Source organism: Microtus oregoni, unplaced genomic scaffold (genome assembly GCF_018167655.1).
Source record: "Microtus oregoni isolate MIOR12 unplaced genomic scaffold, Mior012 000001F_ref0000356, whole genome shotgun sequence".
NCBI classification, from domain to species: domain Eukaryota; kingdom Metazoa; phylum Chordata; class Mammalia; order Rodentia; family Cricetidae; genus Microtus; species Microtus oregoni.
The window spans coordinates 91127545-91155446 of NW_024543060.1; the positions used below are offsets into that span (position 1 = coordinate 91127545).

The 27902-nt window shown below is 42.4% G+C and overlaps 1 protein-coding gene across 1 annotated transcript; it reads left to right on the top strand.

The window, feature by feature from the left end:
- Positions 1–27902, top strand: Hcfc2 (host cell factor C2). The gene is made up of 14 exons (XM_041665195.1): positions 1–178; positions 1774–1922; positions 3270–3430; positions 6188–6396; positions 7099–7183; positions 8882–8988; positions 9086–9274; positions 13529–13696; positions 14191–14243; positions 18594–18768; positions 22975–23048; positions 24751–24885; positions 26719–26904; positions 27414–27902. The coding sequence occupies exons 1-14, from the start codon at positions 16–18 to the stop codon at positions 27726–27728; spliced, it is 2169 nt and encodes a 722-aa protein (XP_041521129.1). The 5' UTR covers positions 1–15; the 3' UTR covers positions 27729–27902.

Sequence of the window (27902 nt, forward strand, 5' to 3'; positions counted from 1 at the left end):
GCGGGGGTTGGGAAGATGGCGGCTCCCAGCCTCCTGAACTGGAGGCGGGTTTCCTCCTTCACCGGGCCGGTGCCCCGCGCCCGGCACGGACACCGAGCCGTAGCCATCCGGGAGCTGATGATCATCTTCGGCGGGGGCAACGAGGGCATCGCGGACGAGCTGCACGTCTACAACACCGGTAGGCGGCGGCTCGGCGACCCCGCCTCGGGGACGGCGGCGGCGGCGGAGCTGGGGGAGGGGAGGCGCGGCGGACGCGGGGCTGACAGCTGTCACCGCCGGGGTCGCGGCTCCCTCGGCCGGCTGGGGCAGGCGGTCGGTGGGGAGCGCTCGGCCTGCCGGCTGGGTGGCTGGGTGGGCGGCAGCCCGAGCTGGCAGCGTGCCGGAGGGCGGCTCGGTTTCCCCGGGCTCGCCGGCCGACATGGAGACACCCCGACCCATCCGTGCCCGCGGACCCGAGTGAGACGGCCGGTTCCACGGTCTGGGCTTCTCCCCGCTCCCACCACCCCTGGCTGGTCACTTCGGGGGACCGAGATCCCGGCCACTGTCAAACACAAGCCACCCCTAGCCGGGCTTCAGTAGTCTTTGCCTTCCCCGTTCTCTTTCGGGAGAGGATTGAGGGGCGGGGAGGTCTTCGGTCCTCGGTATCTGGCGGAAGCCGGGGAGACTTTTTCTAAACTGGTAGGGAAGGGATTTGCGGTTGATGGGTGTCTGTGCTCGGCTCGGCTGGACTGGTCCTCGCCAAAGCGTGAAGGTCCTCACAGAGCGTGAAGTGTCAGGGCGACAAGCCTTTACCACCATGCAGGGTAGAAATTTGTTTTCCCCACTAGTAAGTAGTCTAGCAATCATCGGAAACTAATAAGTAACTATACGGAGTTTGGGGTCGATCTAGTTCCCAACCACACAACTTTTCTCTGATGAAACAACTTGATCACAGTAGTCCTCTAAAGGCCAAATTCGGTAGGAGAAATTTTGTTGCTTTTGGTCCTCTTTGTTACCGCCCCTAATACTCCAGAATCAAAAGTTTACGAAGTATTTGATTCGGTATACTGTAAATACTATGGACTTAGAAAAAGTTACACCTGTTTAGACTCTTGCTTTGCTAGTTCAGAATCAGTATTAAAAGTTACCAAGGGTGCTGGAGAGATGGCTCAGAGGTTAAGAGCACTGGCTGCTCTTCCAGAGGTCCTGAGTTCAATTCCCAGCAACCACATGGTGGCTCACAACCATCTGTACTGAGATCTGGCGCCCTGCTCTGGCGTGCGGGCATACATCGAGGCAGAATGTTGTATACATAATAAATAAATAAATCTTTTTTAAAAAAAGTTACCAAACCTTTCTAAATCTGAGGTTTTCCATGTCTATAATGGCCAGGACACTTATCAGGATTTTTCTAGGCGCTGAATAATGCAAATCAGGGCTTTCAACAGAAACATTAGTGACATTTTGGCACAGGTGAGTTTTGGCCATAGAGACCACCTCTTATGGTATAAGATGCTTGCTGGTATCCTCAGGCTCAGCTCACTGGTAGCAGCCCCTCCTTTCCGAAAGTTGTAACAACTAAATATGATTGTGGACATTGCAAAGTCAGTACCCTCTCGGAGCAAAAGAATCCCCTTTGACTGCTACTAGAATACAGGCTAAGGATAGGTATGTATGTATATATATGCGTATATTTTGATTAGATGTATATATTCTTGATAATCTAATTATGAAACTCATGGAATGTTAGCTATTATTTGTTATAATTGACTTCAATATTTTTTTGGTAACTAGTTACAAATCAGTGGTTCCTACCAGCTGTCAGAGGAGACATCCCTCCAGGCTGTGCGGCCCATGGATTTGTCTGTGATGGCACTAGAATACTAGTGTTTGGGGGCATGGTTGAATATGGAAGATACAGCAATGAGCTATATGAGCTACAAGTAAGTGTGTTTGACATTTGTTATCTCAGTCTGAAGTGCCTAAGGAAATTGTCAGAAGTTTTAAGAAGAGATTACAAAATGTTTTATCAGCATGGGTACAGTAACAGATGCTCCACACTTTGTAGCCTCCCAGACGATGTTTCCACCTCACTGTGTCTGGTGACATTTACAGCTTAAAGATACCTGACCTTTAGCAGTCCTGTACTGCCTCAGGCGTAGGCTTCTGTGTGCAAGCGCGGTAGTCCTTTAGCTTCCAACACCGGCACCCTTGGACTGCTGGAACAGACTGCTGGCTCCTGCCTCTGGTGTTTGGAGCCAGTATTGTCCATGCAGGGACCTGGGCATTTGCGTGTCTAACCCAGAGCATGCTTTGAAAACGCGTGCCTCAGTATGAGAGGAATGGCTTCCTTTAGCAGCAGCAGTGACCCACCCACACAGTCATGCCGAGAGGTCACGGCTTCATATAGCCTTTCCAGATTTGATTTGCTTGTTAAACCGGAGCTTGTTCTTGGTGACTGTTCTTGATAGGTTCCAAGGGCCCTGATTATGAGGGTGTCTGCCACTGGCCGATGTAATTTGGTTGTATGTATTTCCAAGCAAACCACTATTTCAAATAGAGAAGATTCTCATGGCCAAAAAAAAAAAAAATTGGAATTTGATTTGTTAAATGAACTTTGTTTTAATGTGATTTAATGAAATTTGATTTGCTATTAAAGGTTAAATATTTAGCATGCATAGATTACCTAATATATAAAAGTTAGATTTCATGAATTACACCTTATCTTAAAGTTCTATATGTAGATACTTATTTTTTTCACTTGGAAGAAATTAGAAGTGATGATATTTATTATTATAAACTTAGTGTATCATTATGGAAACGTGTGTGTATAGGAGATTCATTTGAATGTCCGTTCTCTCTCTTTCTCACACACACACACACTGCTCTGTGACACAAATTTCACATAACCCGGGCTGCCATTAAAACTCACTTGGTAGCCAAGGATAGCTTTCACCTCCTGGTCCTCTTGCCTCACAAATTCTGGGGTTACCACAGACAGCCTTCCCAGGATAATCCTGTTAATTTCAGAAGTTAGCCAGTTCACTGGGCATAGTGTTGCATGACTTTTTTCTAGAACTTGGAAGGCAGAGGCATGCAGGTCTCTTGGAGTTTGCGGCCAGCCTAGAAGTGTCATGAAACTCACTGTGTGTAGAGTTCCTAGTGAGACCAAGTCTCAGTGTTAGCCCACGTTTGTCCTTCATCCCCAGAGGCAGTCACGGGTGGCTCACTGCTGATAGCACTGACATAGACACACTGCCTGCTTTCATATGGATGTCTTCTCTCATTAGGCAAGTCGTTGGCTATGGAGAAAAGTGAAACCCCAGCCTCCTCCTTCTGGCTTACCTCCTTGTCCTCGTCTCGGACATAGTTTCTCTTTATATGGTAACAAATGCTATTTGTTTGGCGGTTTGGCAAATGAGAGTGAAGATTCCAATAACAATGTCCCCAGGTATGCTTTTGTAGACAAGTGCTTCTTTGATGATTTAAGTTAAAATATTTTATCTTTAGTTACTACAAGGCTTAAGCTTATATTTTCATATTGAAAACTGACAATAAACACATATTTGTGTATTTGTGGTTTTCAGTCCCTTGAGAATATGTTTTCAAACTTCTTTTCTAATCAGAAATCATCTTAAATTGATACTTGCACAATTGCTTATGCCAGTATATTTGTATGTCTTGAGTGTGATTACCATTGGGTGGGTCATGCACAGCCCCAAACAGTCATGTGGTTTTTATTTTACAATGTGTTTTCTCCGAAAACTTGGTGTAGTTGGCTGTTAAGTGAAAGCCATTGTCCTCATGCTTCATGCAGTCTGTAAAGGTGTACTGCACAAGCAAGACTGTTCTCCTCCTTTCTTACGTTTTCTGTACGTTTCTATAGATGTCTTGCTTTTTATTTTTCTAATACTTACTTGTTTGTTTGTTTATTTATTTATTTCAAAATAGGGTTTCCCTTTGTAGACCAGGCTGGCCTGGAACTCGGAGATCCACCTGCCTCTGCATCCCTGAGTGCCAGGATTAAAGACATGTGCTGCCACGCCAGGCATAAGGGTTTGTTTGTGTGTTTAATTGTGTGTCTATGTGGGTGTTTGTGTGTCTATGTGGGTATTTGTGTGTTAGAATGTGCGTAAGGGTTTGTGTGTTTAATTGTGTGTCTATGTGGGTGTTTGTGTGTCTATGTGGGTGTTTGTGTGTTAGATATGTGCATAAGGGTTTGTTTGTGTATTTGTGTGTCTATGTGGGTGTTTGTGTGTTATATATGTGCATAAGGGTTTGTTTGTGTATTTGTGTGTCTATGTGGGTGTTTGTGTGTTAGATATGTGCCTGTGGGTGTGGGTATCCATTGAGGCCCAAGTGTCGGCTCTCTGTGGAGCGGGGGGGGGGGGGTTCCAGTTAGTTGTGGGCCAGCTGCAGTGGGTGCTGGCACGTAACTCATGCTCTTTGAAAGAGTAGGATGTGCTCTTGATCACTCAGCCATTTCTCCAGTCCCTAAACTTTGAAAGTTTATGTTCTAAACTGTTTTTTCTCGCTCATACTTGAGTAGAAAGTAGTAGGAAATTGAATTAGTTGTTACAAAAGTCATTTTGGAATTGGGAGCTAGCTCAGCAGATTGAGCTCTTGCCATGAAGTGTGAGGACCTTGGGTGTGGATCTCTAGAGCCCACATGAAGATGAAGTGTGTGCAGTGGCCAGCATGAACTCCCAGCTGACAGGAGGCAGAAACAGAAACATTCTGGGGAAGACTAGACAAAACAAAGGCAAACTAAACAAACAAGTTCCAGATTCAGGGACAGACCGCCTCAGTTATAAAAGGTAGAGTGATTGAGATGACCACCCCATGTCATCCCCTTGCTCACACATGCATCATACCACATGTACATGGGTTTACAAAAAACCTTTTTAAGAAAAGAAGCCGTTTAGGACAAGTTCAGTATGGTTTCTAAATTAAAGACACTGTCTAGGACATCGCTGTGACATTACAGTGTGCTGGAGGTTGCAAAGCAGTGCTTATTCCAGAGAGCAGTGTCTTCAAGGTGTTTGCCAAAACGCTTATCTAGTGCTGTGTAGTAAACTAGCGATGCAAAATTAATTTTACTGTGCTCAAAACTCTGTAAGTAAGCAAATCACCTGGCACAAAGTGATGGCTGACTCTTCAGTGGGAGAGCTTGAGCGGTCACCCCACATCTGGGAGTCAGCTGAGGCGGCTGAAGGACGGAGTCAGTGGGGCTGTCACCCCATATGCCTGTGGATGGCTCTTTCGTGACCGGATCTCGTATGGCCCTGGCAGACTTTGGACTATGTAGCCAAGAATAACTGAGCTCTGATCATCCTGCCACACTGAGCGCTGAGATTATAGGGCTGTGCCGCCATGTTTGGTATATATGTTGCTAAAGACTGAAACTTGGGCTTCCTGCATGCTGGGTTGGCTTTCTACCCAGACCATGGAGTGGCCTTTCAGTGTGTGGTTGAGAGTTTCACAAGCAGTATTATAGTAAGAATCTAATATGTGTGTGTGTGTGTGTGTATGAATATGGCCTTTCACAAGCCAGCCGTGGCACCTTGTTCAGAGCATCACAGATCAGACTAAAATACAGGGGAGAGGAAATTCATGTCCTGACAGGCTGTGTTTTAAGACTGTCACCGTTGTATTGACAGATGTTTTCCATCTTCACCCTGGACACAGTAGAGTGATAGATCTGTGTGGAATGAATGTCTGGAAGTTTTGCTTACTTTAGTGCCTTTCTTTACTATGTGATTTTTTTTTACAATAAGCATATGATGGACATTTTTTCTTTTTGAAAATGTTTGTGTGTCTTCTGTGTGTTTGCATGGGTTTATTGCACAGTGTGCATGCAGATGCCTACAGAGGACAGCAAAGGGCATCAGGTCCTCTGTAACCGAGTTCCAGGTGGTTGTAGCCACCAGATGTCAGCACTAAGAACCCGCTTTAGTCCTCTGCCAGAGCAGTAAGCTCTTCTAGCTGCTCTCAGGCCCCCTTTTCTTTTTTCTTTTCTTTTTTTTTTGACGTAGGATGTCTGGTTCATACTGACCTGGAACTCATGGTCCTCCTGCCTCAAACTCTTGGGTGATGAGATTATAGACACATGCCACTGTGTGGCTAATATATATTTATGAATTGAAATAAAAAACAAATAAAACATACATATCATCTGAATGTTTTCATTTCTTTTGTGCTATCTTAGGTATTTAAATGATTTCTATGAGCTGGAACTACAGCATGGTTCTGGTGTGGTGGGCTGGAGCATTCCAGCCACGAAAGGCATTGTACCTTCTCCAAGAGAATCCCACACTGCTATTATATATTGTAAAAAAGACTCCGGGAGTCCTAAGATGTATGTGTTTGGTGGAATGTGTGGTGCTCGCCTGGATGACCTATGGCAGCTTGATTTAGGTAATCTTAATTTGATTCAGGAATTTCTTAGGATTGGTAAAGGAAAAATTTAAATGTATTTGTTTTTGTAAATATTTATTATAGTCAGCATTTACAGTCTCAGGAACAGCTGAGACATGATTAGTCACTTTGAACAATTGAATGTTCAATTTATGGTAGTAAATTTCCTATGTTTCCTTTAGCACCCACCATAGATTCTGGTTGTCTAGAATGGTCCACGTACATGCTTATGGTCCTCTGTAATTGTTAGTGGGACCGTCTTTCACCCTGAGAGGTATCTGGTTGGGTTACTAATTTCTTTGGTTGTCCTCCCTGTCTATGGGAAGTGTGACTTTCACAGAATTGCTAACGAGTGGGAGACCTGAAGGCAGCTCTCTGAAAGTGAATAATTGAAAATGTGCTTCTCATTTTTCACTGTCTTTTAAATTTATTTAATATGGTTAAATCAAAAGTATTATTTGTCATTTAAAATTAGTGACACTTTAAGCACAGCTCTTCAATAGAAATGTTAAATTCAGTGTAAGTAGATTTCTGATTGGATGTGCTTGTGGTCTGGGAATGTTTAAGATGAATTCAGATAACTGATTTGAAACGTTTTTGCTTCTTTTGGTAAGTACTTTTGTTTTATTTTTTTAAGTGTGTAAATTGAGGTGATTTGCTATCATTGGATCAAATTCCTGATTTTCTTATATTTTTTTCTAGAAACTATGTCATGGTCAAAACCAGAAACGAAGGGGACAGTGCCACTTCCGCGGAGCCTTCATACAGCCAGTGTTATAGGAAACAAGTATGGCTTCCTTCTCTTGTTTGCCTTGAAAGACTGATACAAAGAGAAGTAAAGATGGTCCTTCCTTAGAAATAGATTCGCAGACTTAATAATACCTTGTTATGCTGATCACAGCTAAAGTAATTTGTCGGTGGGAGCTGGAACACCTGTCTGGGTTACCTATTTAGCTTCCTCTCCGTGCCTTTCCGGGTATGGCACGACCTAAGTGTCAGCGGGTGTTGCCAAGCTGCTTTGTCCTCTCTGGTTAGGTTCCCAGCGTCTGCACAGGGCTCACATCCATCAGAAACTCCAGTCCCAGGGAATCGGAGACACCAGGCATATGCACATATGCAGACAAAACACCCATAGAAATGAAATAAAATGTTTTTTTTTTATTTTTTTATTTTTTTTAATAAAATGTTTTTTAAAAAATTTAAGAAAAGCTGTTTGCTGCTCTAATTGGCGATGTGTGCCTAGGAGAGCAGGGCCTGAAAGTCTCATACAATAGCTAACTTTATTTGGAGCATTGGACAGTTTACACTCTGAGGGTTAACATGAGTAAAGTGTTGAGTCAAAAGGACACATGTGGCAAAACCATGTTTTTCCATAGAGGCATATGAATAACAGGAGCTGGAATTAAATGCCTATCTGCTACACCTGGGAGGAGATGAAAACACACTCCAAGAACAATTCTGTATTTGAAAAAACTGAGGCCACCAGACTCTTGTTTTCGTGGAGTTTTTCCACAAGCACTCAGAATTCTCACACTGCTCCATTCTCGGACAGTGTTCCGACAAGGGCCTCTAGACTGCTGGAGAAAGTTTAAGGTGGTCTGCTTTCTGTTTTTAACAGTGCTGGAGTTGGAACTGCACACTTAAACCCATCTCAGTGTCCAACCAACATGCAGAACTGCATCACCAAACCTTTTTTCCTTTGAAGACCAAGTCTCCCTAACTTGCCCAGGCAGACCTCAAAGTTGTGATCTTCCTGCTTCAGCCTCCCTGGGAAGCTGGGCTTGTAAGCCTGCACCACCATGCTTGTTCCAGCATCCTTCTACCTTAGCCTCCCGCACAGCTGGGGCTCCAGGCATTCATAGCCAGGGCAGGCTTAAAGTTGTCATGTTTAAGTAACAGCAGTGATCCAAAGCTAAGTGAAATTTCATCTTTTTTGATCACTGTCTTAGTTACTTTTTTGTTGATGTGTTGAAAATACCCTAACAAAAGCAACTTAGGAAGGAAGGGCTAATTGGGCTTACAGTTGCAGGTGAAAGCCCAGCATTTTGGGGACCTGTGCATGTGCAGTTAAAAAGCAGAGATGGATGGGTGCCTGTGCTCTTACTAAGCATATGATATAGTTGAGACATTGTTCACTTACACTTCCTCGACGGAGTGTAATTTTGGTTCAGTTCTGCTTTATAGAGTTGTCAGGTTTATTGTTGTTGAGACAGGCTCTTGTTCCATTCCCTGTGGCCTTACACTCATGAGCTCCGAGCATCCTCCTCTTTCCTAGATGTGTACCACCCTTGCTTACAATGGTAAACTCTTTTATGAAAGGACCATTTTATTCATTTTGTCTATACAATGCTACCTTTACAGTGTGGTAGGTGAAGAGTTCTGAAGCTTTAAGCCGGCAAATAATCTTGTTCTTGTGTTTCCTATCCAGAAAGTAAAATTGATGCACTTGTTTATTTTAAGTCCTTGGTTCTCTTCTGTCACGCAGGATGTACATTTTTGGTGGATGGGTTCCCCACAAGGGGGAGAATCCTGAGAATTCACCTAATGATTGCGAGTGGAGATGTACGAGCTCATTTTCTTACCTGAATCTAGGTGAGTCTCGAGACTTTCTCATTGATGTAATAAAGTCATGTTTGCTGTTTGTTGCTTAAGAGCAATAACTGAGTCATGGAAATTTCTTTCTTTTTAGATACAGCAGAGTGGACCACTCTAGTGTCAGATTCTCAGGAAGATAAAAAAAATTCAAGGCCAAGACCACGAGCTGGACACTGCGCCGTTGCGGTCGGCACTCGACTGTACTTCTGGAGTGGAAGAGATGGCTACAAAAAAGCCCTCAATAGTCAAGTGTGCTGCAAGGATCTCTGGTATCTCGATACTGGTACGTAAGAGTGCGTAATGAAGTTCTTCATACAGATACTCAGCATCTGCCTTTAAAGACTGAAAAGGAATCCTTACAATTAGAAGTCACTGGGGGGAATATGTAACGCTCCCCACTTGGAAGGAGGATTTTCCTTCCTCTCGAGTGTAGGATGGATTTAAAGATTCTTTTCCAAGGCGCAGAAGGGGAGAACTGTTCTTAGTCTAACAAGTGATCCAGGTTGTTATCAGTAGTGCTAAATTCTATTCATATCATTTACACCCTGATAAGAATGTGCTGAGAGCTGGGAAGTGGTGGTGACACCTTTAATCCCAGTACTCAGGACGCAGAGGCAAATGAATCTCTGAGTTTGAGGCCTGCCTGATCTACAAGAGCTAGTTCCAGGACAGCCAGGGCTACACAGAAAAGCCCTGTGTCTAACCCTCTCCCCTCTCCCCAAAAATATGGCAAGAAACACTCCACCCCTGTGGTACTTGCCTACAAATCTGTAACCCCAGTATTATGGTGCAGAAGTACCAGACAGCCTCAGATTAAAGGGCATTTTAGGTCATTTGCTAATAGTTATATCAGAAGTTTTAAAGTGGGGACCTGCAGTATATCTAACCAGGTTCTGACACTTGTTGTCCAGTCTCAGAGCATGAACATTTAAATGCCATCTTCTGAAGGTCTCTGCAAGATTTGAAGAATACCTAACTAACTGAAATATATCTCTATATATCTAGAAAACCTAACTAGCATGACTACAATTCTGACTATTATAGATGGCTATATATTGACCTATATCTTTTTTTTTAAATATTTATTTATTTATTATGTATACAATATTCTGTCTGTGTGAATGTCTGCAGGCCGGAAGAGGGCACCAGACCTCTTTACAGATGGTTGTGAGCCACCATATGGTTGCTGGGAATTGAACTCAGGACCTTTGGAAGGGCAGGCAATGCTCTTAACTACTGAGCCATCTCTCCAGCCCCATTGACCTATATTTTTAATTATACATTTTTAAATGAACTACACAAACACAATACTTTAATCAAGATCAGAAATACACACACATATAACAAAATTGACCTTAAATTTGTATCAATAAATCAAGATCCATACCAATGTAAATTATTCATATCTATATCATATCTCCCTTTAAATGTAAAAGAACATTTATAAACAATATTTGGGAATATGGGTATAATTAAATCACTGCTTGGCTCATTAGCTTTAGTTTCTTATTGGCTAAGTTTTACATCTTAATTTAATCCATTTCTATTAATTTGTGTATCACCACGTGGCAGTGGCTTACCTGGTAAAATTCCCAGCATCTGTCTCTGGCGGATCTATGGCATCTCTCTGACTCTGCTTTCTTCCTCCCAGAATTCAGTTCTGTCCTCTCTGCCTACCTAAGTTCTGCCCTGTCAGACCAAGGCAATTTCTTTATTCATTAACCAATACAAGCAACACACAGAGGGGACTCCCACATCAAGCACAGGCTCCAAAGCTAGAAAAAGAGAAAAGTACCAATGCCTGTAACTCAAATTATATTCCTTATATTTCCTAGGTTTCTGTTTTGAATCTTTTTTTAACATGACCTTTTCACTTCCCCCTGCCTCTAGAAGCATTTGTAATTTTTTCCCCTGTTCCTGAAATTTTAAATTTTTATAATGCTGCTGGTTTGTTTCTGTTCATTTAGATGGAGTCTTCCAAAGCAGCCTATGAGGCCTCACACGCACAGCCCTCCTGCCCTAGGTGTGCACCACCATCCACTCCTTGCTTGCTTCTTTGTCCTTTTCTTTTTGTTTTTTTGTTTTTTTTTTTTTTTTCGAGACAGGGTTTCTCTGTGGTTTTGGAGCCTGTCCTGGAACTAGCTCTTGTAGACCAGGCTGGTCTCGAACTCACAGAGATCTGCCTGCCTCTGCCTCCCAAGTGCTGGGATTAAAGGCGTGCGCCACCACCGCCCAGCTGTCCTTTTCTTTTTAAAGGAAATTTTGTTATGATTTTTTAAAATTATTTGTAGGAATATGAGTCTGAATTTTAGTGTTTGCAGGGGGCCTGGGAGCTGCAGATGGTTGCGACCCACCTGGCCCGTGTGCTGGGATGGAAGCTCGGGTTCTCTGGGGAAACGCTGGTGCTACAGCCATCTCTCCAACCCAATACCTGGTTTTCATCACTGTGATAAGTACTCAGTGGGCCCTTTCAGTCTGGAAACTCATGGTCTTTAGTGTGTTAGAAATTTATTTCAGGATTTACATTTTTAAAAATTCCCTCCATGTCCTCCCCTTTAATATCTGGTCTACTTCCTGGACTTTCCCAAATGTTTGCTTTAATTCAGCTGTGGGCTGCCATCCTTTGAGGGATATAAACTGCTTGGGTTGCTGAAGGGGTAGTGGGGGACTTTACATAAAAATTGTTGAAGGAACAGGCCTCACTGTCTCCTGACTCACTTTGAAGCATGGAGGTAAGCCTAGGGAAAATACGCTAACAAAGAGTACTGCTGTATTTCCACAAACCAGTTTAGGGAATAGGCTTGGACTGGCTGTGGCTTCTTGGACGTATGTTGTTATCATCAGTAAAATGATACATTTGAGGTTGAAGAGATGGCTCAGCAGATAAGAGCACAGGCTACTCTCCCAGAGGACCAGAGTTAATTTCCAGCATCCAACCATCTGTAACTCCAGGTCCAGGAGATCCGACACATTCTCCTGGTCTCTGTGTGCCAGGCATGCACACGACACACAGATACACATGAAGGCAAGACACCTATATACATAAAGTAATGATTAAAATATTTTGAAGAGGTATTTTGTTGAAATACGGAGCGGCGGGCTGTGTCCCGCCACCCGGCTAGCTTTACCCAAAATAATTACACGGAAACTGTATTCTTTTAAACACTGCCTGACCCATTAGTTTCAGTTTCTTATTGGCTAGCTTTTACATATTGATCTAACCCATTTCTAATAATCTGTGTAGCCCACGAGCTGGCTTACCAGGAATGATCTTAACCTGTGTCTGTCTGGAGTGGGAGAATCATGGCGACTCCCTGACTCAGCTTCTTTCTCCCAGCATTCCGTTCTGTTTACTCCGCCTACCTAAGGGTTGGCCTATCAAATGGGTCTAGGCAGTTTCTTTATTAATAAGAAATCACTCCCACATCAGTATTTAAAAAATGAAGTAGATATCGGACTTGCTCTGGACAGCTGAGAAATCACGAAGATGAATTTTCTTAACTAACTGTCCAAAGCTAGGGACATACTTCCTCTCAGTTGTGAAGCTTGCTGACACCCTTAGTATACACGGAAGAGTGGACCAGCAATATGGTCATCAGGTACAACCTCAGATACTTTTTGTTTTTCGAGGCAGGGTTTCTCTGTGTAGTCCTGGCTGGCCTGGAACTCGCTCTGTTGCCCAGACTGACCTCAAACTCAGATTCACCTGCCTCTGCCTCTCAAGTTCTGAGTTTAAAGGCATGTGCCACCACCACCTGGCTATAATTTCAAATCTTAGAAGATCTGTTACTTGTTGTGGAAATATTAGCAATATTTTTTATGTTACTGATATTTTATACCAAGGTTATGTGTTTTGGGTAGTACTAATTTTGTTAAAGGGTAAAAACTTCATGTTGTTCCAAAATATATCCAAGTCATCTTTGCTAACAGCAGTATTTCTAGCATGTATGCTGTTGGTTAAAAATCAGTTCTTTTTTAAAAAAATATCACTCTAGTTAAGTAAGTAAGTAAGTAATTGTGTATACAACATTCTGCTTCCATGTATGCCCACATGCCAGAAGAGGGCATCAGATCTCATTAGGGATGGTTTTGAGCCACCATGTGGTTGCTGGGAACTGAACTCACAACCTCTGGAAGAGCAGCCAGTGCTCTTAACCACTGAGCCATCTCTCCAGCCCCTAAAAATCAGTTCTTTAAATTAAAAAAATTAAAATTCATGAAGGTAAAACACAAAGCAATAATTCTATAACACCCAGTCTCACCTCTCAACCTTTTAGACATGATTAGGTGTACTCGGGGGAGATCTTCAGCCTTCTGATCCTAATGGCGCAAGTAGTTTGGTATTGAGTTGTTTTATTTGTAGAAGAAATTGAATAAAATCAGAGCTTCAAACTACTTTGGTTTGTCTGTCTTTAAGTATCTTCAGCAAACAGGTGTGGTGTTCACTGCTGGTGTTTTCAAGTTCCTGCCCACCAAAACTGTTGGCAGACTGTGGTTGTGATTGAAACTAAAGGCTCTATATAATGTTTTTCCTTAGAGAAACCACCAGCACCATCCCAAGTCCAGCTGATCAAAGCTACTACCAACTCTTTCCACGTCAAGTGGGACGAAGTGCCGACGGTCGAGGGCTATCTCTTGCAGTTGAATACTGACTTGCCGTACCAAACTGCATCACCCGATTCTTCAGCAGCACCAAATATGCTAGGTAAAATAAGTGTCGTGCTTAAAGAATGCATGTCTGCTCGTGTGCTTTCTGAAAACACACTGCGAAAGTCCCATGATGATGCTTGGCTCAGGAAACTGCATGAGTTTTAAGATGCCCTGGTACATGACTGGCAAACCAGCTTGCCTGAGCACGAGCTCTGAACCTGGCGGCTATCTCACTCTGTCGTAGCAAATTCAGAAAGGTGCAGAGTGCTTTCCTGCAGCTCATTCTGTGGACTTGAGTTCCAGTCATGTTTTCAGTTATCTTCAGAAATACTTCACTGGTTTCCAGAAGTGTTTTTAACTGATCAGGCCCCTGGAAAGCAACAAAATTTGTTACAGTCTTTAGCAACTATTAAGTAACTATTAAGAAAGCAGATACACTTGAATAAAGATGGTATTTTAATCTTTAATGTGTAAATTTAAAACTGTTGACAACGCAGTTTATGGATGCCAATGAAGAGCATATCAGTGTGAACTTTCTCATTCCTACAGGAGGCAGGATGGACCCTCAGAGACAAGGCAGTCATAGCATCCTTCAGAACAGTGTAAGTGGGAGCTCCTGTGCTGACACTGAATGCTCGTGGGCCAGCCAGTTTGTGCCGAGGGTTTTGCATATTACTCTGAATAAGGGTCATTACTCCTTGCTCCATTTGAGAATCAGCTCTAAACTGTCCAGGCAGCCTGGTTTTCACAGGCCTGGGGATGAGGCTCAGTGTTAGAGTGCTTGGTGGCAAACACGAGACCCTGGATTCTGTCTCTAGCACCACAAAAATAAAAGGAGAAAAGACGTTCTATGATAGAAGCCTGAATTGAAATCCGTGTTGAAGAGAAGCCTAGTTTCATTGCTTATAGCATTGGATGCTGTTCTATTTGGATTGATACTTATGAGCCAGGTGTGGTGGTGTGTAACATGATGGCCTTCTTGTTGGGGTTTCTGTCCTGCCCAGTTCCCATAGCCATTTAGCCCCAAAGAAGATCACACAGAAGTCTCCATAAGTTATAAACTGATTAGCTCATTAGCTCAGGCTTCTTATTAACTCTTGTAATTTATATTAACCCATTATTCTAGTATATGTTAGCCAACAAAAGGCTCGGTACCTTTTTCAGCAGGGTAGGTCACATCTTCCTTCTTCCATGTCTGGGAGGAACTTCCTTCTTCCTAGGATACTCCTGTGTTTTCATTGCCCTGCCTGTACGTCCTGTCTGGTTGTCCCTCCTATACTTCCTGCCTGGCTACTGGCCAATCAGCGTTTATTTAAAACATAATTGACAGAATACAGAATTGTCCCACACCAGCTGTGTATCTGCAATCCCAGAGCTTGAGAGGTGGAGCCAGGTCAAGAGGCCAGCCTCAGCTATACTGTGGAGTTGAGCTAGCCTCAACTACACAAAACCCTGTCTCAACCAAAACAAAGTATTTTAAGTTTATATTGTGATATTCTTAGATGTCATATATATATTTATTCTGAGTCTATAAAATATAATTTAAGTATACTTATATATATATTTCATTTACCAAAGACTATTAGTAGCTAAGCTGAACAACTTGTGTAAAGTTACTTGTTCCTTATGAGGTGGTCATGGTAAGTATTTGTGGACGGTAATGGCCCAACTTGTTAAAATTCATTGTTTTCATCTGGGAAACTGCTGTTGCCATCAGTGGATCCTTTCCATGGAAAGGGATGAGGTATGGTCCTGTTTTGAGCATGACTGAGGACCAAGAATGTGAGAAAATATTGTGGATGTGCTCATACTTTGTGAGTAGCCTACTTTAGAAGATAAACTACATTTACGTTATAATACACATGTGCCATGAGTATTGTATGTGATATGTGTGTATATACATCATAAGCTGAATGGTATTGCATGGCTTGTGATAAGATGACTGCCTTGCCCCTCCCTGTTCTTGGATCGTGCTGAAAACAACTCCTTTAAACAATTCTCGCTTTCTTTTAGTATCTAACTATGCACGCTTGAATGAAATTCTAGCTGGGTGTGGTAACCTGCCTGTAATCCCAGCATTCAGGAAGCAGAGGCAGTAAGATCTCTGTGAGTTTGAGGCCAGCCTAATCTACAGAGTGAGTTCCAGGACAGCCAGAGCTACATAGACAAAAGAGCAACAACAATAAATAAAATTCTTATTTTGCTATGCCTTTCTCGCTTTTGATCGTGTATCTTCAATAAAAAGATAAGGAAGCTGGGAGGGGTGGTAAGTGCTTGAAATCCCAGAACTAGGAAGCAGGGACAGGAGGATTCTTGCCGGCTAGCCAGCCAAGCCTTCTTGGCAGATTCTAGGCCAGTGGAGGCCTCTTGTCTCAAAAAACAAGGTGATAGCATTCCTGAAGAACTGTAGCTGAGGTGTCCTCTGGTTTCCACACATATGTGCCTGTATGTTCACACATATGGACGTACATACACAGAAAAGGTAATGGAAGGCAAAGATTTGATGACGTCCCTCTCCACATTTTCCACTCTTCTCCAGCCTTGAAGTGTTTTTAATGGAGTTCAGTTTGATGTTTGTCTCATGATGGTGACGTCCCCACAGATGAGCCACACTGTACTTGATGACCGTGTTAGGATGGTGACGTCCCCACAGATGAGCCACACTGTACTTGATGACCGTGTTAGGATGGTGACGTACCTATAGATGAGCCATGCAGTGCCCCATGGTGTTGTCCATCACATACAGCTCTGCTTTTCCTGCTGTTATCTCCCTTTTTAGTTTTCTTTTTTCCTTGACTGTAATTAATTCAAAATCAAATTCCACCATCTAAAGCAATTTCTTTTCCTCTTTTTTTTTTTTTGTCTCCTGAAGCTCTTCTTCATCCTCTGGTCCAGGGCCTCTTAAGCTTTTTCAAATCACAATCTTTTTTTTTTTTCCCAAAATTTGTACAATCCAATGTGGAAGTATTTAAAATAATTATAGGAATAAATTATTTGCTAGTAATAATTCATAGAGAAGTATATTGTGTGTGTATGCAAGTGTACATTTGTATGATCACGTGGAAGGCCGAGGTCAAACGAGGAATCCTCAATTGCGCTGCACCGTATATTTAAGATGGCATCCACCTGAACCTAGGTGGTGTAAATCCAGCTGGTCTATCCCCACTCCTCAGCACTGGGGTTACAGGCATGCACCACCGCAATGCAGCTTTTCACACGGATTTTTATTTGGGTCCTGGGTCCTCTATTTGTGCTGAAAGTGTTTTATCAACTGAGTCGCCTCCCCGGCCTGAGAAATTGCTGTAAAGTAACGATGTGGTTTATATGCAGTTTTTCTGTTACTAAAGATAAAGCAAGTTTGCATACTGATTAGGTGTTGTATTTAGAACATCTTCAGTGTTTTTGAAAACTGATGAATTTTTGGTTTTGTTATTATAAGTGCTGAGAATGGCTCTTCACACAGATGATGTGGACGAAGTGGCAGAAGTGTGTTCAGGTCCATTGTATACATTATATACACACATACATTGTATACATTGTGGAAATTCCTTGTGAAATCAGATATCTAGAGGACAGCAAGATGGCTCAGGGAGTATAAAAATACACACACACACACAAACAAGTAAAACAACAGCAACACTGGAGTGTTTAAAGATAAATGATGACGATGTCATTGATAACCTGGACCGCCGTACAGTTTAAATGTGTTCATTACAGTATATCTAGGAAGGAAGTTAAAATGTCACTAATACAGTCCCTGTCTCTCCCTTCCTCCCTCCTCCCCTTTCTCTTTCCTCTCCTCTTCCCTGAACCCCATCTTCTCTGTCCCAGCTTCCCATATAGCCAGAATTACAATCCCAGACCACCAGGTTCAATATTAGGAAGGTTTCTGATCAAATGTTTAATAGTAAATAATACTGACGGGCAGCATTGTTCAATCTTTATATGTAAAACCCAGTCATACAGAATAATTCCTTTGCTGAAATTTTTCTTTTAGGAATCATCAGATCTTTCAGCTATGTGTCTAAAGTGTCTAAAATCTTTTTTTTTAAGATTTGAATAGGGGTTGCTAACAAAATGGTTCAGTGAGTCAAGAACTTGCTATGCATGTCTGACCACCAGAGTTCAATCCCTGGGACTTACATAGCATAGAACACTGACTCCATCAAGCTGCCCTCTGACCACACATGTGTATCATGACACATATGCACCCTTACACATTATACACCCCGGCAGTTAGCAAATCATTGATGTAGGGTGATGGAGGCACACACCTTTAGTCCCAGCACTCGGAAGGCAGAAGCAGGTGGATCTCTGTGAGGTCCAGGATAGCCAGGACTGTTACACAGAGAAACCCTGTCTCGAAAAACAAAAAATTCTTAATAAAAATGCTAAACTGAGTGGTGTTCATGACCTCACCTATGCTACATAAATATTTGAAAATGGTAAACTAAAAATATAATCTTTGGAACAAGGAGATTAAGTAAAAAAAAAATCTTAAAACTACTAGGTTAAAGAATGATTATAAAAATTAGGGATGTGGGCTGGGGGGGTGGTGGCACACGCCTTTAATCCCAGCACTCGGGAGGTACAGGCAGGCCTGGTGTACAAGAGCAAGTTCCAGGACAGGCTCCAAAGCTACAGAGAAACCCTGTCTCAAAAAAGAAATTAGGGATATAGTTATATATATATTAAATATTTTGCATTTTGGTAAGTTTTTGTTTCTGTTGTTGTTTTGAGAATCTTATTTCCTAGCCTAGGCTAGCCTATATCACTGGAGCCTTCTGCCCCATCTCTCAAATTACCTGGGATTACAGGTGTGTACCACCACTCCCTGTTGGTGAATTTACTTCCCCAAATGTACTTGAAATTATTTTGCTTGTTTTTTTTAAATATTGACTTATATTTTATTGAATATTACTTGCTATGATGAACTATTTTATTTCTTGTAGGTTAGTGATACAGTAAACAGTGCAAAAACTGAGCACACAGCCATGAAGGGGACCTCACTGAAAAGCAAACCAGACTTCAGAGCAGCCGACTCTAATGCTGGCTTGCATTCGCCTTTGGCGCCTAATGCTCCTCATAACAACAGCTGTGTGGCAGATGTGCTCTGGAAGAGTGAAGGTACAAGGTCGCCTTTCAGTAAAGCCCAACTTTATAGCACTGGCAGAGAGGTGCAGAGTCGCTGTTGGTGCTGTGTCGCGAGACTGGCCTGGAACTAGCAGACCATCTGCCTCTGCCTCTAAGTGCTGGGACTAAAGGCCAGGACTTAATGACGGTTTTGTTCACTTTCTTCACAGTGAACCTCAGTGACAGACTGTAAGGATGCAATTTAGTCAGGGAATTGTTGTTGACATTGATTTTGGTCAGTGTGACTGTCCTTGTGCCTGTTCTGTCACTTTGTAGCTGTATGAGGTTTGTTCATCTTGTTCCTGTTTCCACGCTGCTGAGATGTGGGCTGGATGGAGAGCTGTCATTTAGTAATAGCTGCCTTGCAGGTGTCTGGATGACAGTAACTCAGCAGTGGGGACTTAATTAATCACTTGATTCATAAGACAGCTCATACTTTTGTTATTTTTTATCTGAATATTCTGTTGTACTTTGTTTTTTTTATAACAGGATCTCACTCTGCAGCCCATACTAGCTGTCCTCACTATTGTAGCCTGGGCTGACCCAAAATTATGATCCTCCTGCCTCGGTCTATAAAGTGATGAGATCGTAGACATGATCTACCATGCCTGGTTAGAGTCAGGTACCACTGAGATACATATCAAATATTGCTTGGGATTTCAATATCTAAAATTATTTTATGAATTTTAATTCTGGATTGGGTGGTGGTGATGCACACTTTTAATCCCAGCACTCAGGGAAGCAGAGGCAGGTGAATCTCTGTGAGTTCAGGGCCAGCCAGGGCTACACAGAGAAACCCTGTCTCGAAAAAACAAACAAATAAATAAAAATTATTCTGGTATATCCTTGGAATAGAAATGTAGCTTTTTAATTTTAAGATATTATGATAGCTATTCTAAATCTAATTGTTCAGGGATTCAAATATAACCGAATAAACATTTTTTAATATTTATTTATTTATTATGTATACAATATTCTATCTGTGTGTATGTCTGCAGGCCAGAAGAGAGCACCAGACCCCATTACAGATGGTTGTGAGCCACCATGTGGTTGCTGGGAATTGAACTCAGGACCTGTGGAAGAGCAGGCAATGCTCTTAACCTCTGAGCCATCTCTCCAGCCCCCAGAATAAACATTTTTTATTTCCATTTTGAACAGTAGATAAAAATACTACAAAAAGGTTATTTCCTATACTGTTCTTATTGCTCTGCTTACACAAAAGGAGCACTTTTGTTGATTTTCCTTCCTTTTTGCTTGTTTGTTTTTATTCTATTTTTTGTTTTTGTTTTGTTTATTTTTAGAGGCAGGGCTTTTCTGTTTAGCCCTGGCTGTCCTGGAACCAGCTCTGTAGACCAGGCTGGCCTCAAACTCACAGAGATCCTCCTGATGCTGTCTCCCAAGTGCTGGGATTCAAGGCATGCGCCATAATCACTTGACTTTTATTTTATTTTTTCTTTTGAGATAGGCTCACTGTGTATCCCAGACTAACCTATCCCAGGCTATCTGGCCTCAAGCTCCTAGTGATTCTCCTGCTTTACCCTTCTACGTGCTGGGATATAGGTGTGGTCCACTACACATGGAAGGGTCACTTTCTTTCTTGATGTAAAAGTATTATTTGGTATAGATACACTTGGCCCTAAACTTAAATAGTTTAAAATTTCTTATTTGTAATTTTCTGTTTTACAAAGACGTTTATATGCTGGAAACAAACTCCATCTTGAGATTTCCAGATCCTCAGTAAAATTGTTCCTAAGCAAATAGTAAAGGACAGTGCCTGAGGCATGGTAAACACCTGTGACGGGAGAGTGACACTGTGTGCAGAGTGGAAGACCTGCCGGTGTGTCCTCAGGAGTAGCGGAGTGATGTGATTACATTTGCGCTCTCACTGAAGGAAACCTCGGACTGTACCAGAGGAAGGGATGCTGTAGGCAATAACTGAAAGATTGGGTGGGGCTTCTTTTAGTCCTCTCGGATGGATGTACATAAAGACAAAACAGTGGCAAGACAGAACAGAGAAAAAACATTTTAGAGGCTCTTAGAAAGGTTTATTAATTAGATGTGACAGCTGTTGGTTATGAGAGAAAAAAGCAAATCAAATAAGACTTTTTAGTTGAACATCAGAATGAACACTGACCTCATCAGAATGAAAATGGCAGGAGCAGGAATTCAGCTGTGAACTCAGCTGAGGTCCTGGGCAGTTGAGTGTATAGGTGTGAAGTCTCAGAGGCGGCTCTCAGCTGTACATACAGATGGAGAAGCTGTCTAAAATGTAAGCTCCACAGGAGCAGAGGCCTTGTTGACATGCTCGCTGTGAGATTCCCAACAGCCAGTGGTTGACTGCTGAGTGACTTGTGTTTGCAGCACGGGTGCATGCAGAGAAGGAACACCAGATAGAAGGTCACCCAACTGAAGACACCGAGAAAAGATAAATGTTGGGAAGGGGGTTGGTTTTTGTTTAAGATGGGCATTATGCTTTGTGACTCTTTGTATACATGTGTTTACTAGATGATCCTTCACCATCACAGAAATAAACATAATGCCCTACAGGAAGCCTTCAGTATTGTGGGATAAATGAATATTACCCATAGGCATCACTGTTTATCTTCCACAACGGTAGAGAAGACAGAAAATGAGTAGGATCACAAATGTATTTCTAGTTTAGGCAGAGAACTCATGCCGCCCCGCACACACACACACATGCACACACCCTGGAACTGAGTGACAAGGCCATTTGCTTATAGCTTAGTAGTAAACAGTGTCAGTTTAGAGTGGAAAAAAGCTGCGATGTCAGACATCCATGACAGGTCCAGTGCACCCTTTTCTAAACATGTTCTACCCAGTGGTTAATCCATTTCAGAGTGTGTGTGACTCTGAAAACTGAAAGCACCAAGAAGTACACAACAAGCCAGGTGGTGGTGCACACCTTTAATCCCAGCACTCAGGAGACAGAGGCAGGAGGATATCTGTGAGTTCGAGGCCAGCCTGGTCTACAGAGTGAGTTCCAGGACAGCCAGAGTGATACATAGAGAAATTCTGTCTTGAAAAACCAAATTCATACACAGACACAAAGTTTTTTTTTTCTTTGACTTTTTTTGGTAAGATATCACTATGTAGCCTGATCTAACTTGAGATCCTCCTGCCTCAGCCTTCTGAATTCTGAGATTATAGATGTGGATCTCTGCATCCAACTGTAGCTCTTACTCACCTCAATTTTAAACAAGGTCTTGTTGCCTGCCATGTTGTCATCCTTATGCTACACTGAGGTACCATCCCTCATCCCAGTTTATTCCCTGCTTCTTTATGTTAAATCAGCACACACTAAGATGCAGCTTATCTCCTCTACTGTGAATAAATTCAACAAACTTTTTCCCTTAGGAAAGATTAGTCCAGGGGCTGGAGAGATGGCTCAGAGATTAAGAGCACCAGATGCCCTTCCAGAGGTCCTGAGTTCAATTTCCAGCAACCACATGGTGGCTCACAACCATCTGTAATGAGATCTGGCGCCCTCTTCCGACCTTCATGCATACAAGCAGGCAGAGCGCTGCACACATAATAAGTAGCTGAATCTTAAAGATTAGTGCAGAGGATTAGCAGTCCTCCGAGCCTGACTGATTGCTGACTTTGTCACTGGTTCTCGTGTTCTTGGAGCTGGGTTTCATCCTTGGTAAACGTCCTCTTTCACTCTAGCCGTCATAAACCCTTATGAAAGGAACATTGTGATTAGTTTGATTGATTATTGATATCTCTGGTTATATTTCCCAGGTGTGTGTGTGTGTGTGAGAGAGAGAGAGAGAGAGTGTGTGCACATGCGTGCATGTGTCTACAGATGTGCATGTGTGTGCATGCAAAGGCTAGAGACACCTTGTGTGTCTTCCTCAATCCTTCTCCACCCTGTTTTTTGAGATAGGATCTCTAATTTGTACGTAAAGCTTGCTAATTTAGCTAAGCTGGCTAACCAACAAGCCCCAGAGACCTGCCTCTCTCTGCCTCCCCAGCACTGGGATAATAGGATCACGCGCAGGTTTTTACGTGGGTCCTGGGATTGAACTCACTGAGCCATCTCCCAGGCTTCTAATCATGGTAAACATGCACACTATGGACTCCAAGTGTTTGGGGCATTAAATACCCTCTGTATTTATGAACTGTCTTTTAATATGTCTGAGTGATTATTGAATACTAAACTGATGGTTTGATTTTCAGTTGATGAAATATGTGCTCGGCCTGCAACTAAGATGAGCCGTGTAGAGGTGCATGCTGCAGCAGTGCCGTTCTCTGTAAGTACATGGTCTGCTGGTGATGCATGGCATGGATGAGGATGTGTGTTTGAATACAGAGGCTCTCGGGGCTCAAGTAGTGAGGAATTGATTTAAATTCAGAAGTAGGGTGATGAGAAGGAAGTGTTCATAATATATTTAGTGAAAAAAGATGGCTACAATAATAATGCATATTTTGTCCCAGTTTGGATGTAAAAATTCATTTAGTACACATATTTCACACTGAGTATACCAACTCACACTGCACTCACAGTTGCTAGGGGACTATCTCTGGGTGTGAGGCCACAGATAATTTTAATATTCTTCTCCATGCTTTCTCTATTGTATGAACATACATACATACATGTGCATTAATGTAAATTACATTAATGGTTAAAAGAATTTGTTAAGGGAACAGAAGTACTTGAATAACTACTTAATAGGAGACAACAGAACATTACTATAATAGGTTGACATACATGTAGACTAGCCCAAAATTCGGACATTGAGTTGTTTTATGGATGGTCATAATGCATATTGCCAAACTTTAGTGCTTGCTACATGTCTTAACGGATACACTAGGATTGCCTTAATTAGATAAAAATGAGGATCATGCATCAGACTGTTTTTAGGGTTAATAAAACAGTCATTTCACTTTATTGCTGCAATTTTATTTGATTTCTTGCTTGTCTTTTAGAATCTTTAAGAATTTTCCATAATTTTTTCTTTTCTTTCTTTCTTTCTTTCTTTCTTTCTTTTTTTTTTTTTTGATTTTGATCTTGTGTTTTCCTTCATTGGTTTTCACCTTTCCAGAACATTAAGTCTGTGTTTGCAGACTCTTCTCGGGGAAGGGTTATTAAATGGAGAGATTTCCCTTCTGGATCTGTCCTGTGCATGTCAGTCACAGTTGTGTTGTTCCTTCAGTCAGAGTCAGCAGGTGCTCCGTAATGGTCTCTGAGGCCTTGTTACAGCACAGCGCAGGGAGCCGAGCTCAGAGCTGCTCCTAGTCCGAGTCACAGGCAGCCATGCGTGTGCACTTAAGTCAGAAATAAACACGGAAGTGCACTTTGGTTTTGAGCTTCTGGGAACAGTGTCCCATTTAAAAGAAGATGGTTTTAAAAGGTTAGTTCCAGGGGTAGGATAACGCACCACCAAAAGTAGCATAAGTTGGAGGAGGTCTGTTTCTGCAGCAGAGAGAGGTGTGCAGCTTACTCTACTCTTTCAGCACATAGTGAAGCACATTCACATTACATTTCAATCTTGAACATTTTTTCTCCGTTTAGGTTTGGAGAAGCACAGATATTTCACATACAAAGATAACTGGATCTCTGCTTGTTGGTTTTGAACCTAAAGAAAAGGCCAACTTGGAATGGAGCTTCCTACCTGTTCCTGCTGGAGCAGATAGTAGCATTCTCTGAAAGGATTATACTTTCTGAGGGTCTCTGAAATGACAGCTGGCATTTTAACCTGCCACTGATGGGGAAACACGCTAACTGCAGCCAGGTTAATAGTAGCGGGCTCTGTGGAGAGTCCTGTTACACCATGGTGAATTGGCATCCCCATCCCATTTAGTGGCCCAGTCTGTTGAGACCGTGTTGGTTCTGAGCTAATGTTCATCATGAGCTGGTAATGTGTGCTCTTCACTCATGAACGCTCTTGACAAAAGTCTTGACATTTCTGTACTCAATAAGGTCTTCATAAATTTTCCTTTCTCTAAAATTAGAAAGAGACACCTTCAAATCCAGTGGCCATTTTGAAAACAGAACATCAATGGTGTGATGTGGGAATTTTTAAAAACAACACCGCTTTGGTGAGCCAGTTTTACTTGCTGCCAAAAGGAAAACAAAGTATGTCAAAGGTAACTGTTGGTGTTTTTTTTTACATTTTGAGGGCTGAGGATGTAATTGGCAGGATGCATGTCTAGCATGTGTGTAAGTTTGGCTACAATTCCTGACACTTCAAAAAGCAAGCTAAATATACAAAAAGTGAATTATGAACCCCGAGAATGAGATTAGTTTTAATAACTCTGATTTCGGTCATTTGAGGGAAGGAAATTGAGATCTTTCCAAGGTGTATTATCGAGAGCTCTGCATATGTAATCATCTTACATTCTTTAATGCTGCCTTTGTAATATGACACCATCATTTAAAAAATACTTTGCCAGGTGGTGGTGGCTATACCTTTAATCAGGAAGCAGAGACAGCCAGGTTCACACAGTGAGTTTCAGAACAGCCAAGGATACACAGAGAGACCATTTTAGAAAAAGCAAAAGACAAACAACCACAATGAGGAAAACCTGCTTCAAGCTGGGCATGGTGGCACACATGCTCAGTAGGCAGAGGCAGCAGATCTCTGTGAGTTTGAAGTCAGCTGAGTCTATATAGTGAGTTCCAGGACAGCCAGGGTTACATGGTGAGAACCTGTCACAACAAAAAAGAAAGCTGTTCCCAATTATTTCAGATAAGGGGTACCCCGTTACCCTATCTGTCTCTCTCAGCACACGCGTGAAATCTCGTTATCTTGTACACACATCATCTATCAGTTTAGTTTCTCTGGCAAAGCTTTTTGGCATTCTTCCCTCTTTTTCACATTGAATATTTTTAATCACTTTATTTTATTATTGTTGTTATTTAGTTTTTTTGGACAGGGTTTTCCTGTATAGCTCTGGCTGTCCTGGAACTGGCTCTGTAAACCTGGCTGGCTGCCCTCAAACTCACAGAGATCCGCCTGCCTGTGGCTCCCAAGTGTGTGTGCCACCACCACCTGGCGAATATTTCCAGTTCTTGATTTTATAAAAGTCTAGTAAGCCATCATTACTTTTATGGCTACTGAAATCCCTGGCTGGGGATGAATCTGTGTCCATATAAGGTTATATCCATCGTAAAGCATGCTAGCTACCTAATTTTTCTTTAAGAACAAAAGATCAAAATATGCAGCTAGTAAACTTGAGTTTGAGTTTCTAGTTCCAGTATTCCTCAGTGTGAACAGAAGCAAGTCAGTTGTCTGACCTCTCTGAGGCCTGGTATCTTCCTGTACAGTAGAGATGAGCAGGCTTTAGACGGGATGCTCTACTGCCACTCTGGTGCCACGGTGTGCTGATGTTAGGAAGAGCAGCCGCCAGATGATTGGAAGGTACAGATGTGAGGGTATTGCCACCCAGGAGCATAGCATTATTTAACATCTGTTCAGTGTCCTGAACTCCCAGAGATCCGCCTGCCTCTGCCTCCCAAGTGCTGGGATTAAAGGCGTGTGCCACCACCACCCGCCCTTAGTCTCTCCTTTTCTGCAGGCTTGCTTCCCTGTCTCTAAAGGCATTGCTTCCAGGAAGACAGTTGTGTGACAGACAGCAGGTCTAAAATTCTTCTCCACGTCAAGTTCACGTGGGGATGGGGATTTGTTTTGTTTGTTGTGGTATCACTTCTGGTTTTTTGTTTTAGTTTTTCCTGCCTTTCCCCTTAGAGTCAGAGGTTCAGATCATCTTCCATTGGATATGAATCTGATTCAGGAAGGGCCTTGATGGGTTCTGTAGTAGAGATTTACCCTTGGAGTAAGAGAGGGAAATACATGATGGAATTGGATTCCTCAAATACAGCTGTTTCTTCAAAAGTTTTGTTGTCTAATAACAAGTAATTATAGCTTTGTAATAATAAATGTACCTTCTTTTCTGACTCGTGTATCCCTTGCATTTTAGGTAGGAAATGCAGATGTGCCTGACTACAGTTTACTAAAAAAACAGGATCTTATTCCTGGAACCGTTTATAAATTCAGGGTTGCTGCAATCAATGGTTGTGGAATAGGCCCTTTCAGCAAAATCAGTGAATTTAAAACGTGTATCCCTGGCTTTCCTGGAGCTCCTTCTACAGTCCGGATTTCCAAGGTAATCGGTCAGGTCCAGTCAGGCTTGTCAGTGGTGTGAATGATTCAAAACTTCTGTGTTTACAAATTTTTACTAGCACTCGTGGAAGATCCCTCAGAGAGGTGGGTTAAATTTGTAAATGTATGTTTAGGGAGCCATGCATGGTATTTTTCAACCCCAAATTACAAGCAAGTAGAGTTTCAGCATGAAGCCACAGGGCTGGAGATGAGTTTGTATTGTCTTGTTTCCACCAGGCGGAGCTCATGGAGAGTTTGAAGTTTTAGAACATATGAAGTTGATTGTATTTTTATAAATATCTCTTGCCCTCTGTTAAGGAAGAAAACCCCTTTTGGGGGACACAGTAGACAGAGTGTGGACACTTCAGTCTCACTTGGTGAAGTGTATGTCAACTCCAGAGCCGGTGACAGTAAAGTCGTAGTCAGCGGTTGTGATATCCAGCGCAGTGACAGAGGGCAGGCTCTGTGTTCTAAGACAGGATAAGTGATATAGAGTCTCCGGTTCTTCTCTAGAATGTCGAAGGGATCCACCTTTCCTGGGAGCCTCCAACTTCACCTTCTGGAAACATTTTGGAATACTCAGCCTACTTGGCTATCCGCACAGCACAGATGCAAGATAATCCAAGCCAGCTTGTGTTCATGAGGATCTACTGTGGCCTGAGAACCTCATGTGTCGTGACTTCTGGGCAGCTCGCAAATGCACACATTGACTACACGTCTCGACCTGCCGTTGTGTTCCGGATATCGGCCAAGAATGACAAGGGCTACGGACCAGCCACGCAAGTTCGGTGGCTCCAAGGTAACAATAAGAAGGCTCCTTTGAGTTGAGTTGTTTTTATTAACGCTGTTGTGATGGTTATTTATTAGTAACTGGTTATGAAGATGTGTTCTTTGAGAGTATTCTCTGACTGTATTTCTAGCAGTTATGAATTTGAGTTTGTAAATTGTTCTTCAAATGTATTTGCTCACTTCTAGATCCCAATAAAAATAGAAAGAAGCAAA